The 14338-nt window shown below is 54.2% G+C and overlaps 1 protein-coding gene across 1 annotated transcript in view; it reads left to right on the forward strand.

The window, feature by feature from the left end:
* Nucleotides 1–13646: 13646 nt before the first annotated feature.
* itgb8 (integrin, beta 8) overlaps nt 13647–14338 on the forward strand; it is a 138408-nt gene continuing 137716 nt past the window's right edge. The window contains exon 1 of the mRNA XM_072509202.1: nt 13647–14245. Coding sequence (XP_072365303.1) covers nt 14122–14245 — 124 coding nt within the window. The 5' untranslated portion in view covers nt 13647–14121. The remainder of the gene's footprint in view (nt 14246–14338) is intronic.

Genomic DNA, 14338 nt, shown 5'->3' on the forward strand with positions numbered 1-14338 from the left:
CCCCCCCCAGGACCCCGGATTCCGCCCACGCCGCCTTGTCCCGCCGGTAAATAGGTACTCTAATTTACGCTGGCGGGACAGGCAATTTATCGGCGGGACTTCGGCCCATCCGGGCCGGAGAATCGAGCGGGGGTGCCCGCCAACCGGCGCAGCCCGATTCCCGCCCCCGCCGAATATCCGGTACCGGAGACTTTGGCAACCGGCAGGGGCGGGTTTCACAGCGGCCAACGGCCATTCTCCGACCCGTGGGGGGTCGGAGAATGACGCCCCATGTATGTGGAACAACTGCTGATAACCAATTATTTCTATATTCTGATTAAGACACTAATGGGTTGCACAAATTACTTCAAATAGAATTTTTAATTGATAGTCATAATTCTTAGCTAGTGGTGCGCAAATTGCTGGATCTTTACTGGATTAGGAGATTGAGATAGCTCAAACAGAAAAAAATTGATCTTGCCTGTACACATAATAGTTACCTGATTCTGTGAGCCTTTGTGATGAATGTGAGTTTAAAAAAATTAAACAAATGGGGCGAAATTCTCCATTATCGGCGGAAAGTCCGCCGATCGGCGCAAAAAACGGCACAAATCCCACTTGCGTCACGTCATAAAAATGGGCCGATAGTCTGCGGCCCGAAATGGGCTAGCAGCGACGTAACGGGATCCGCGCTTGCGCACTGGTTCACGCCGTGCAGCGTCATACGCGCTGAACGGCGTGACGGCTCATAAGGCCGCGCAGCTCCCCCCCACCCGACCGGAACAGCCGACCGCAACACCCGACTTGATGGCTGGCCGTCGCTCAGCCCCGAGGTTCGAGTCACGCGATGTGGAGGCGCTCCTGGACGCGGTGGAGCAGAGGAGGGACGCCATGTATCCCGGGCACAGCCGCAGAGTTGCCCCACGCCACAGCCGGCGTCTGTGGAGGGAAGTGGCAGAGGCCGTCACCGCTGTGGCCCTGACACCACGGACAGGCACCCAGTGCCACAAGAAGGTGAACGACCTCGTCAGAGCAGGCAGGGTGAGCCTCCCCCATATCCCCCCTCCCACATATCCCCCCCTCCCCCATATCCCCCCCTCCCCCATATCCCCCCCATATCCCCCCCATATCCCCCCATATCCCCCCTCCCCCATATCCCCCCTCCCCCATATCCCCCCTCCCCCATATCCCCCCCTCCCCCATATCCCCCCTCCCCCATATCCCCCCTCCCCATATCACCCCTCCCCATATCCCCCCTCCCCATATCCCCCCTCCCCCATATCCCCCTCCCCCATATCCCCCCTCCCCCATATCCCCCCTCCCCCATATCCCCCCCATATCCCACCATATCCCCCCTCCCCCATATCCCCCTCCCCCATATCCCCCCCATATCCCCCCATATCCCCCCCATATCCCCCCTCCCCTATATCCCCCCTCCCCCATATCCCCCCTCCCCCATATCCCCCCCGCCCCCATATCCCCCCTCCCCCATATCCCCCCATATCCGCCCTCCCCCATATCCCCCCTCCCCATATCCCCCCTCCCCCATATCCCCCCTCCCCCATATCCCCCCTCCCCCATATGCCCCCCTCCCCCATATCCCCCCCTCTCCCATATCCCCCCCATATCCCCCCCATATCCCCCCTCCCCATATCCCCCCTCCCCATATCCCCCTCCCCCATATCCCCCCTCCCCATATCCCCCCTCCCCCATATCCCCCATATCCCCAAGTGAATCCAGCCCTAACCTTAACCTCTGCAATGCACGCGCAACCGATGGCGTGCATTCATATACCTGCCGAACACTGTTGCCTTTTACCCCTGCCACCCCCCCCCCCCCACAGGAGAAGCGCGCACACAACAATAGGGAGCACGTGAGGACTGGAGGAGGGCCCGCTGATGAGAGGCCACTGACTGTACACGAGGAAAGGGCCCTGGAACTGGCTGGCGGACCTGAGGACCGGGAGGTTGCTGATGCAGAGGTCGGGGGCCCACGAGCAAGTGAGCCATCAACAGCCCTTCCCCATATCCCGCCTCCCCTATATCCCCCTCCCCCTGTATCACCTGATCACTGCCTGATGTCTAACCATGCATGCTTCATTGTGTATCGCAGGACCAAACGTCCAGGCACCCATCCCCGCAGATGCACACCGCCCGCAGGATGCCCCTCGGAGACCACAGGAGACAGAGAGACCCGCATCCTCCAGCATGCGACGCCCGCAGGATGCCCCTCGCACACCACGGGAGACGGAGAGACCCGGACCCTCCAGCATGCGACGCCCGCAGGATGCCCCTCGCACACCACGGGAGATGGAGAGACCCGGACCCTCCAGCATGCGACGCCCGCAGGATGCCCCTCGCACACCACGGGAGACGGAGAGACCCGGACCCTCCAGCATGCGACGCCCGCAGGATGCCCCTCGGAGACCACAGGAGACGGAGAGACCCGCACCCTCCAGCATGCGACGCCCGCAGGATGCCCCTCGCACACCACGGGAGACGGGGAGACCTGGAGCAACAGGGAGACGACACCCCCGTCACGTGCGGGAGCGACCACCCAGCGATGAGGGGGGCAGCCACAGGCCCCCGTCACATCCGAGCCAGGACACCACTACCCAGGACACCACTATCCAGGACACCCCTACCCGGGACACCACTACCCAGGACACCCCTCCCCGGGACACCACTACCCAGGACACCCCTAACCGGGACAGCACTACCCAGGACACCCCTACCCGGGAAGACGAAATACCGGACAGTGACTCAGAGTGGATGGGTGGAGACGAACCCCCACCCCAAAGTGCCATGGAGTCAGAGTGGGACGAAGAGCACGACACAACGCCACTGCTGTCACCAACACCCTCCACCATTGCAGAAACACTTACCACGGTTGGGCACTTTAGTGATGAGGCGTCTGGTACACTCACTGGTGCGCACAACACAGCCGTCCCGGTACAGCAGGTGGTGGTAGGAGCAGCAGAGGGACCGGGTGGTCGGAGGGCAGCCCAGGCCAAGCAAACATCTGCCGCCCAGATGGATCCCGGGTTCCTGCAGATACCACACCCACACATAGATCCGATGCAACCACCGACACGGAGACGAGCGAATAGGGTGACGGGTGGCTTGCGGCGGCTGCGGTCGCAGGTGGAGGAGTCCACCCGCGTCCAGGAGCTGGGAGTGGTCCCGGTCATGCGTGCCACCCAGGCTGACACCGCACGGGTGGCGTCCGCGGTGGAGGCAATGGGTGTGACGGTGTCAGACATGGGGAACGGTTTGCGAGGCCTGGGGCCTTCCGTGCAGGCGGCGTCTGTGGCCCAGGAAATGGCTGCCCTCTCACAGGAGGCCATGAGCCAGTGGGAGCGCCAGATGGCAGAGGCGCTCAACGCCATAGCCCAGTCTCAGCAGGCCATGGCCCAGTTTCAGCAGGCCATGGCCCAGTCTCAGCAGGCCATGGCCCAGTCTCAGCAGGCCATCGCTGAGGGCATCGGCGCCAGTGGCCATGTGCGAGCCGGCGTCGCACTGTCACAGACAGGGTTTGACAACCCCCTGGGCTCCATGGCTGCAAACCTGCAGACCCCTGTCGATACCAGCACGGGCCTCCAGGACTGGCAGCGCCAGATGTCGGGGGCGCGTCGGATGGTCAGTCTGTTCGCATCCCCCACCCATGTAGAGGCCTGGGGGCCATCGGGCACCCCGAGGGAGGAGGAGGTGGTGTGGTCCGTCCCGGCTCCCTCTGTAGGGGAGGTCCCGGTACACCGCGACACCTCGGACTCCCCCCCTTCCGTCCCAGGTGCATCGGGTGGGCAACGGGCAGGACAGGCTGGCAGCTCGCCATCCCAGTCGCCCGGGCCGCAGCCTGGCCCATCTAGGCCAGGATGCCCCAGGAAACGGCCGCCAAAGGGATCCAGTGTCAGAGGGCAGGAATCACAGGAGTCCACCTCCAGTTCTGCTGTACCGTCTGGGGAACCACGTAGACGTAGTCAAAGGGCCCGTAAGGCCAAACAATTAGACACTGAGTAAGTTGGCACGGGTGCAGGGCACAGATGAGTTTTAGGGGCTAGGGCACGTGCATGAACTCCTTTGGTTATTAAAGTCAATGTTACACCTACCGAAGCTGCCTTTGTGCTCTGTCCAAAGTGTGAGGGCGTGTCATGTACGTTGAGCGCAAGTGTGTGTGTGACGGGTGGTCTTACCTCAGCCCCAGGTGAGTCTGCCCCCTTCCCCCTGGGCCGCCATCAACATCCCCCGGGCAGAGGACGGGACCGTGCGCTGCAGTGTCACAGCCGCATGCAGGGATGGTCCGGGTGGATGGTGGTACTGTGGCCATGGGTCAGACATAGTCCAACGATGTAGAGCCAGGAGCTCATCGGAGGCGGGTTGTCATCATCCTCCATGGCCTGCGATAGACACGCGTCCACCCGCAACTGGGTGAGCCCGGCCCGTTGTGCCGCCGGTGGATCGGCAATTGGGGGGGGGGGGGGTGGTGTGCATGTGGGTGGGGTGTGTGGGGTTGGGGAGGGGGGTGAGGGTGCTGGGTGGGTGGATGGGTGGGGGGTGTGGGTGGTCGGCTGTTGCCATGGTGTGCGGTCTGTGGCCATACTACCTGATTCCCACGCCCATCTAGTCAGTGAAGCGGGCGTCTATCAGTCTGTCCCGTACCCGCTGGGCCAGCCGGTAACGGTGGACAGCCACCCGCCTGTGTCTACCCCGTCTGCCCTGACCATTGCCCCCATCGCCCTCATCTGGGGAGGACTGCGCCTCTTCCTGCTGCTCCTCCACTCCGCCATCCTCTGCCTGCGGCACATCGCCCCTCTGCTGGGCTATGTTGTGCAGGACGCAGCACACCACAATGATGCGGCCGACCCTATCTGACCGATACTGGAGGGCGCCCCCAGAGAGGTCCAGGCACCTGAAACGCATCTTCAGCACGCCAAAGCACCTCTCGATCACTCCCCTTGTCGCTACATGGGCATCATTGTAGCGGTTCTCCGCCTCATTGCGTGGCCTCCGTATAGGCGTCATCAGCCACGAGCGCAATGGGTAGACCCTGTCGCCCAACAACCAGCCCCTCAGCCGGGGATGGCGTCCCTCGTACATGCCGGGGATGTATGACCGCGACAACACGAATGAGTCGTGTACACTGCCTGGGTGACGGGCGCAGACGTGCAGGATCATCATGCGGTGGTCGCAGACCACCTGTACGTTCATCGAATAGGTCCCCTTCCTATTAGTGAACACGGCCCTGTTCTCTGCAGGTGGCCGCACCGCGACGTGCATCCCATCGATCGCGCCCTGGACCATGGGGAACCCGGCAACGGCAGAGAAGCCCACGGCCCGGGCATCTTGGCTGGCCCGGTCCACGGGGAAGCGGATGTAGCGGTGCGCCATGTCATAAAGGGCATCTGTCACTGCCCGGATGCACCGATGCACCGATGTCTGCGATATGCCGGACAGGTCCCCACTCGGTGCCTGGAATGACCCCGTTGCATAAAAGTTCAGGGCCACCGTAACCTTGACGGACACGGGGAGAGGGTGTCCCCCGCCAGTGCCGCGCGGTGACAGGTGTGCCAGCAGGTGGCAGATGTGTGCCACGGTTTCCCGGCTCATCCGGAGTCTCCTCCTGCATTCCCGGTCCGTGAGGTCCTGGTATGACTGCCGGGGCCGGTACACACGGGGCGCCCTCGGGTGCCTCCGTTGCCGTGGGGCCGCGACATCCTCCTCACCCTCCTCGTCCTGTCGGTCAGGTGTCCCTCCAGCCTGGGCGGCTGCCACCTGCCCCTCTGCGGCAGCCTGCGCCGCCTCTCTGGCACGCTCCTCCTCCTCCTCCTCCTCCTCATCCAGGGCAACATAGACATGAGCGGCTGCCACCACGGCGGCCAACATCGCTGGATGGTCTGAAAACATGACGGCCTGGTGGGGGGGGAGGGGAGCGACGACATGTCATCATTGCCCATATCCCCTCCTCCCCCCAGCCAGGTGGCATGGACCGCATGGGTCCAACTGTTGGAGGCAGGCACCTGGCCAGGTGGACCAACTCATTTGCCCTCCCATCACCCACCCCGGCACGGACCCCACCCCCAACCTCCACCCCAGCACGGACCCCCCCCAACCTCCACCCCAGCACGGACCCCCCCCCCAACCTCCACCCCAGCACGGACCCCCCCCAACCTCCACCCCGGCACGGACCCCCTCCCCAACCCACAACCTCCACCCCAGCACGGACCCCCCCCCCAACCTCCACCCCGGCACGGACCCCTCCCCCAACCTCCACCCCAGCACGGACCCCCCCCCCAACCTCCACCCCGGCACGGACCCCACCCCCAACCTCCACCCCAGCACGGACCCCCCCCCCAACCTCCACCCCATCACGGACCCCCCCCAACCTCCACCCCAGCACAGACCCCCCCCCAACCTCCACCCCGGCATGGACCCCCTCCCCAACCTCCACCCCAGCACGGATCCCCCAACCCCCAACCTCCACCCCAGCACGGACCCCCCCCCCAACCTCCACCCCAGCACGGACCCCCTCCCGGCACTCCCCCGGAGCCCAGCCTACTCTAACCACCCCCCCCCCCCCCCCCCCCCCCCGCCGCACACACACACAAGCCGAGACACACCTCTCCTCACGCAATCAGTCTGCGGCAACGCCATTTCCTGCCCAGAGCCAACCCCCCAGGCCGTCACTCACCTCCTCGCTGGTCGGCATGAGCCTGGAGCACCGGGTCACGCCGATGAAAAGGAGGTTTAATTCACGTCGACGTGAACGGTCATCCGGAAGGGAGAATATCGGCAGGCCGAAAATCGGCTGCCTTGCGCAGACCCGTGACATTCTCCGCGGCAGCGGCGCCATTAACGCCCCGCCGACTTTTCTCCCTTCGGAGACTTCGGCGGGGGCGGGATTCACGGCGGCCAACGGCCATTCTCCGACCCGGCGGGGGGTCGGAGAATGACGCCCATGTTGTCTACTTAAGAGATTGAGTTGATTTTAGATAAACTTAAGTTGGTACAGTACAATGAATAAAATCTATAAAAGTTGAAAGGCCATTTTTACAGCTTAATATTATCCAATACCAGCTCTTACTATATTTCAGCATTTAACTTTAACACTCATGGGCAGTTTCTCAAGAAATCTGTGGGAGGACAAGAATTAGACCATAAAATAAATTGTTCTGTCGCCGCTACTATTAAAAGTCAACCATCCTCCATTAAGCTGCACTCAGTTTCTTGTCAACATTATTATGGATTGACCACTTTACAAAAAACCTACTTTCTATTCATCTGGTATTATCAGCACAGATTTCAGTGAGCATTATTTTACCCTGTGAACTAGCCAATTTTTATGTAACCAAGAACAAAGAAATCCTACAGCCCTAAACAAAAGTTTTTAATTTGCCTCAAGAGATAGCAGCTCTATCCTATCTTTCTCCAAATGAGCCAGAACAATAACAAAGATTCAGCTGAGCAGATATTGAGAAATTACTTTTTTACTAGGCAGTGGAAAACAAGAAATCACCTCAGTAGATTTTGCTGAACGAACAGCAAGTTTTCTCCCAGTACTAACTTAGAATGGTATTCCTATTGGATTTTTAAAAAATGGTGATTTTGTTTTTGGAAGTTAATTTAAAAGCACCACCGCAAAGGAAAAAAACATTTCAAACGTGATTGGTGAATGCATGGCTTCCTCTCCAGGGGTGGGGCTGGGGTAGGGAGTTGTCATTTTGTGTGGCAGCATCTCCCTTCAGGTGTCTGAGGGTGGAAGTGGCCTTGGACGGGGCAGGCCTTCTTCGGAAGTCGAATTTCTCTAGCTTGGTGGGGAGGGTGAAGGCTGATTTGTCGAGGTGGGATTATCTTCCTCTGTCGCTGGTGGGCCAGGTGCAGGTGGTGAAGATGAACATTCTACCGTGAGTTTTGTTTTGATTTCAGTTCCTGCCGGTCATTTTGCCTAAGGAGTTTGTCAAGGAGGCGGACAGACAGATCTCTTCATTTGTATGGGAGGGAAGGTGACCAGGATAAGGAAGATGTTGCTGCAGAGGGGGGGGGGGGGGAGGGGGGGGCGGGGGGCTAGTGGGCATGGCCTCCACAATCTGATGTATTACTATTGGGTGGCGAATGCAGAGAAGGTTCAGGAATGGAATAGAGAAGTGGAGGCTTTGTGGGTAAGGATGGAGGTGAGCTCATGTCGGGGGTCGGGGTTGCAGGCGCTGGCAACTACGCCGCTCCCGTTGGCCCCAGAGAAGTGTTCGGTGAGTCTGGAGGTGGTAGCCACGCTGAAGACTTGGAGGCAGTTTTGGCAGCATTTAAGGTTGGGAGCAAGGTCTGGGGAAGCCAATCAGGGAAATCATGGGTTTGTGCTGGGGAGGATGGATGGGAGGTTTCGGAGATGGGAGGAGAAGGTAACCAGGGAGATGAAGGATTTGTTTCTGAGAGGGTGGTTTGCGAACTTGGAGGAGTTGAATGAGAAGTTTGGGCTGGCGCGGGAGGAGAATCTCCGGTACATGCAAGTGCGGACTTTGCGCGGAAGGTCTTCCTGACCTTCCCGATAGCGCCTGCCTCCTGGTGGTGTCAGACCGGCCGGAATTGCACATAGGTGCAGGGGCAGATGTCTTAGCCTTCGCCTCGCTGATTGCTTGTAGGCGGGGCTTGTTGGGGGTGGAGCTCAGCTTCTCCACCCTGTGTCTAGGTATGATGGGAGGTGGACCTTCTGCAGTTCTTAACCCTGAGAGAAGCTCTAAGCGGCGGCGAGTGATGGGTTCCACAAAAGTTGGGGTTTGTTCATTCTGCATTTAGAGAGTTGGTTATTGTTGACTGCTGAGGGAGGGGTGGGGCGGAGGGCGGGAGGGAGTCTTGAGGTTAGGGTGGGTGGGAGGTTTAATGTGTTGGGTGGGTTTATTGTCGTAAAATGTAACAAGTTGAAAATTTGGACTAATAATACTTTAAAAAAATATATTTGTGTCTTTGAAAGTTTGCCCACTACCTGACCATAGGCTGAGTGACCTTATTGAACAAGAGTGCAATATTTGCAATTCTCCAGTCCTGTGGCACCACCCCCATATCTTATAAGTACATATGTTCATAAGGTATAGGAGCAGAGTTAGGCCATTCAGCCCATCGAGTCTGCTCCACCATTCCATCATGGCTGATATGTTCCTCATCTGTTGCCTACAACGCTACAGACCAAGAGCTGAATTGTAAAATCAGCCAGAGCATCTCCTCCCGAGAACACATGACCTCTGTGCAGGAGTAAGCAATTTAGCCTCCCGAGCCTAAACACCTTCAATGTGATCACGGCTGGTCCAATCCTGGTCTCAACTTCACTGTCCTGCCCGTTCTCCATAACCTTGCAACCCAACACCAATTAAAAATCTGTCTAACTTCTGTTAAATTTACTCACTGCCCTGCATCCACCGCACTCTGGGCGAGCGAATTCCTCAGACTCACAAATCTTTGGGAGAAGTAGTTTCTCCTCAAATCTGTTTTAAATTTGTTGTTTCTAATTCTAAGATTATGACCCCTCATTTTAGAATGCTCCACAAGAGGAGGCACCCGCTCCACGTCTACTTTATTCATAGCTTTTAGCATCTTGTATATATCAATTTGACCTCCCCTCATTCTTCTAAACTCTAGAGAGTATAGGCCTAACTGTTCATCCTTTCCTCATATGACAAACCCCTCAGTTCTGGAATAAATCTAGTGAACCTCCTCTGAACTGCCTCCAATGCCACAAGATCTTTTCTCAAACAAGAGGACCAAAACTGTGCACAGTACTCCAGATGCGTTCTTACCAATGCCTTGTATAGTTGTAACAACATTTCCTTGACTTTATACTCAACTCCTTTTGCTATGAATGCCAACATCTATTTGCTTTCCTTATTACCTGCTGCACCTTCTACAAAGAAGAAACTTAACTTGGGAACAAAGCAATATAAAGATGATTTCTTGAGGTATGATTTTGTCAATTGTGCCAATGCAAATAAGGATACAAAGCCCAGATATGTTACATATGTTCATAAGGTATAGGAGCAGAGTTAGGCCATTCAGCCCATCGAGTCTGCTCCACCATTCTATCATGGCTGATATGTTCCTCATCTGTTGCCTACAAAGCTACAGACCAAGAGCTGAATTGTAAAATCAGCCAGAGCATCTCCTCCCGAGAACACATGACCTCTGTGCAGGAGTAAGCACAGAGAAGTACTGGCAAATGAGAGGAGAAGTTTCAGATTTTAAAAGAGAGGTGGTGGATGAAAAACTTATTGAGTTTGACACCCCAGAGTCAGTTATTAATTTATAGCTGACTCCAAATGAAAAGACTGTGTTGCTGCACCTGACCTGTGACAGTACATTAAAAATATGCCAAACGTCCATGAGGCTGTCAGCATTCTGGAGTAGTATCTCCCAGGAGTATCCAGTACTGAGCAAAACAACCATTTTGTTGCTCTTCGCAATGACCTACATGTGTGAAGTGTTTCCATTCTCATAAAGGTGAAGACAGCACAAAGGAACTCTGCACCTGATATGTGCATTGCCCTCTCCTCCTGTGAACCTGAATAGAGTGAGGTTGTGAGGATGAAGCAGGCTCCCAATTCATATTAAAGGTAAGCGAACATGGCATGTGTTGCGAACGTCAGCCTGTGTGGGTCACGATGGTTGGCTGCCATGGTTCCCAAAGGTCAGTTGGTTGGCAAAAGTGGGTTCCGGGAAACAAAGTTTGAAAAAAAATGGCCTAAGGGATTAATGGCTAGGAAAGTAATATCATAAAACAGCAGGTGCGCTTACTTAGCAGGAGAATTGGAGACAGTGACTGGAATTTCCCGCCCCCTCTATGGCATGTTTTCCACTTTTGCCACTGTTGGTGCTTCTCCTGCAATCGAGAGCACCACAGGAACGCTGCAACCGATTGCTCCACGACCCTCTGACTCCTGCCCGTGACCCAGCTCTGCGTTTCAATCAGCAGATGAAAAGTCTTGCCATGGTCAACATCCTCACAACTTTTTCAGTATAATTGTCTTCAAGCTGCTTTAGTTAGATTTATCCCACTTTTGACAGTTAATCATGTACCTTCACAGAACAAAAACAACACTCTAAAATATTACTATGAATAATGAATTATGTATTTATAACAGTCCCTCATCAGTCCCACCATTGTATTGACTATTTATATATTTACAAAGGCCTTGCTTTCCCTGTGATGTTACCCATTAACTATTATCATCTATTCTCTTCACCCCCACTTTATTCAATTTCAGTTCTCTCTACTTTCTGCGCTCTGTATCGTTCTCTATGAATTCTGAGTCTGACATTTACTCAAAGCTTTCTTTTACTTTTTAACCTTTATATCTTCAGTCATCTAAATAATTCTAATTTTGATTGCCCTTCATTTCCTCCTTGTGGGAATGTATTTACTCTGTATCTCTTCTTTGAAAGGTCCCATTGTCTATTTACTGTTTTTATTCATCCATGGGGTGTGGGATCAGTGGTCAAGGACAGTATTTATTGCCCCTCCCTAATTACTGTGGTCAAAGTTGTGGTGAGTTGCCTTCCGAAATACAACTGGGAGGCTTGCTAGGTCATTTCAGAGGGCAGCTCAGAGTCACCCATTGACAGTCTGGAGTCAGGTCCAGTCAAACCAGTTAAGGACAGCAAATTCCCTTCCCTAAAGGACATTCATTAATTTGTTGGGTTATTACAACAATTTCATAGAATTATAGAATCATAGAATTTACAGTTCAGAACAAGGCCATTCAGCCCATTGAGTCTGCACCGGCACTTGGAAAGAGCACCCTACTTAAGCCATTGCCTCCACCCTATCCCCATAACCCAGTAACTCGACCTAACCTTTTGGACACTGAGGTGCAATTTATCATGGCCAATCCACCTAACCTGCACATCTTTGGACTATGGGAGGAAACCGGAGCACCCAGAGGAAATCCACAGAGACACAGGGCGATAGTCCAAATGTTACACAGCCAGTCATCCAAGGCAAGATTTGAACCCGGGTTCCTGGAGCTGTGAGGCAGCAGTGCTAGCCACTTTGCCATGTGCCGCCTCAGTCACCATTTGTGGGCGGCATGGCGAAACATTGGTTAGCATTTCTGCCTCACAGTGCCAGGAACCCGGTTCAATTCCGGCTTGGGTCACTGTCTGCGTGGGTTTCCTCCGGGTGCTCTGGTTCCCTTGCACAGTCCAAAGATGTGAAGGTTAGGTGGATCAGCCATGATAAATTGTCCCTTAGTGTCCAGGGATGTGCAGCTTAGGTTATGGGTTTACTGGAATAGGGGGAAGTGGGTATGGGTAGAGTGCTCGTTTGAAGGGTCATTGCAGTTTCAATAGGCCGAATGGTCTTCTTCTACAGTGTAGTGATTCTATGATTACTTGGACTAGCTTGTTAATTCCAGGTGTATTTATGTCATTTTAATTCTCCAGCTGTTATGATGGGATTTGAATTCATGTCTCTGGAGGATTAGTCCAGTAAAATAACCATCATGTTGCCATACCCCTTTTACCTTCTGAATCATGAGTCTAAATGACCTGGGCCAGATTCCTTTGAAACTCTTGAAATTAACCCTTTTCCAGCAAATTTTTCCCCATTTGAATCTTCCCTGTCCTACTCTAAACCTAATGATATTATGATCACTCTTTCCAAATGTTTACCCACTGTAACATGTTCCACCTCCCTGGCTTCATTCCCCCAGAACTAGATTCAGCTTGATCCCTCACTGAGCTGGAAACATACTGATCAAGAAAATGTTCTTGTGGGAATTCCTCCTCACCTTTGAGGGTTGTGGAGATACTGATAAATTAATTTGATTGGTATGATGGTTGGGAAAAAGCATAGAATATGTCCATGATTGTGAACTGGTTTGAAAGGACAAATTATGTTTATTATTCCAATTTTTCAAGGCTTTTTTTTTAAATTAAAGACTTTAATTTTGGAAGAAGTTCGAACGGAAGAAACAGTTAATTGAATAAAGATTTTTTTTAACACAAATCATATAATCAAAACCTTGGTCTCCTGCTCCTTTTAACCATTCCATAGTAAACAGTTATGGGTAGCACGGTAGCACAGTGGTTAGCACAGTTGCTTCACAGCTCCAGGGTCCCAGGTTCAATTCCCGGCTTAGATCAATGTCTGTGCGGAGTCTGCACGTTGTCCCTGTGTCTGTGTGGGTTTCCTCCGGGTGCTCCAGTTTCCTCCCACAGTCCAAAATTGTACACGTTGGGTGGATTGGCTATGCTAAATTGTCCTTAGTGTCTAAAAAAACGTTAGTTGAGGTTACGGGGATAGGGTGGAGATATGGGCTTAGGTAGGGTGCTCTTTCCAAGGGCAGGTGCAGACTCGATGGGCTGAATGGCCTCCTTCTGCACTGTAAATTCTATGATTTTATGATTCTATGAAAACATTTGGCTTATGACATGAAGCATTCCTCGCTCCAAGAATAATGATTGTGCTTAAAGGTAAATAATGCCACTGTTCTTTAAAGAATAATTTATCTGCGAGGTGCCAGACGTGTGTTCTGAAAACATTTCGAAGAGGCACAGTGGAACAGTCTGATCAAAGTGGGCTGAAAGGTTATTCACGAGGGTGTAAGCGGTGAGGTCCTTCTGCACCTTTAAGGAAACTATCGTCGAGCACAGTCTCTGCTCCGCGTTTCTGTGGCAACAATGAATTGGGCTTCAGAGAATCTGAAAGGCTGAGTGAACGTGTCTGGAGAAGCTGCGGCTTTAGACGTCGCGGGGGCCGCTCTCTGAATGCGCTGTTACAACTTTGCATTTTTCAATTCATTCATCTGCTTGCTGAAACAAAAATAAACGGTTGTCTCTCCGTCCTTCGTGTGAGAAACTTCTGAGGAGGGATCACAAGAATGTGTTGTATGGGCTGAGGGGGGAGTAGTTTGTTCTCTTTCTGACGTCCCCTCGACTTACGATAGGCTTTCTCGGTGAAGGAGTGGGTGATTAAAGGGATTTCCAGGGCTCAGTGCACAATAGACACAGAGAGAGAGAGAGAGCAGGAGGAGAGCTCCGTCCCTGGGCAGCTTGTGCTGTGCGCGCCTGGTGCTCTGGGGATGCTCCATTCCTGCGGCCGGAGCGCGCCTCTCTGCAGCCCGACGCCCCTCTCGTCCGCTTTGCCCGGCCACTTCTTTACGCCATGAAGCAGCGCGTATTTGTCATCGCAACCGGCTCCTTTCCAAAACCCAGGCACTTCCCGGCGAAAACATTTTTAAGCGTCGTTCATATTTTGACCATCGCAGTTGTAGCCGGCAAGACAGGTGGTGAGTGCGAGCCTTGATGTAAGGTTTTATTTTGTGGTGGGTTGCCGTTTTTAATTTTCTTTCAGAAAGAATTGATGGTTCAAGGGCTGCTTG

The sequence above is a fragment of the Scyliorhinus torazame genome, chromosome 6, assembly GCF_047496885.1.
Source record: "Scyliorhinus torazame isolate Kashiwa2021f chromosome 6, sScyTor2.1, whole genome shotgun sequence".
NCBI lineage: Eukaryota > Metazoa > Chordata > Chondrichthyes > Carcharhiniformes > Scyliorhinidae > Scyliorhinus > Scyliorhinus torazame.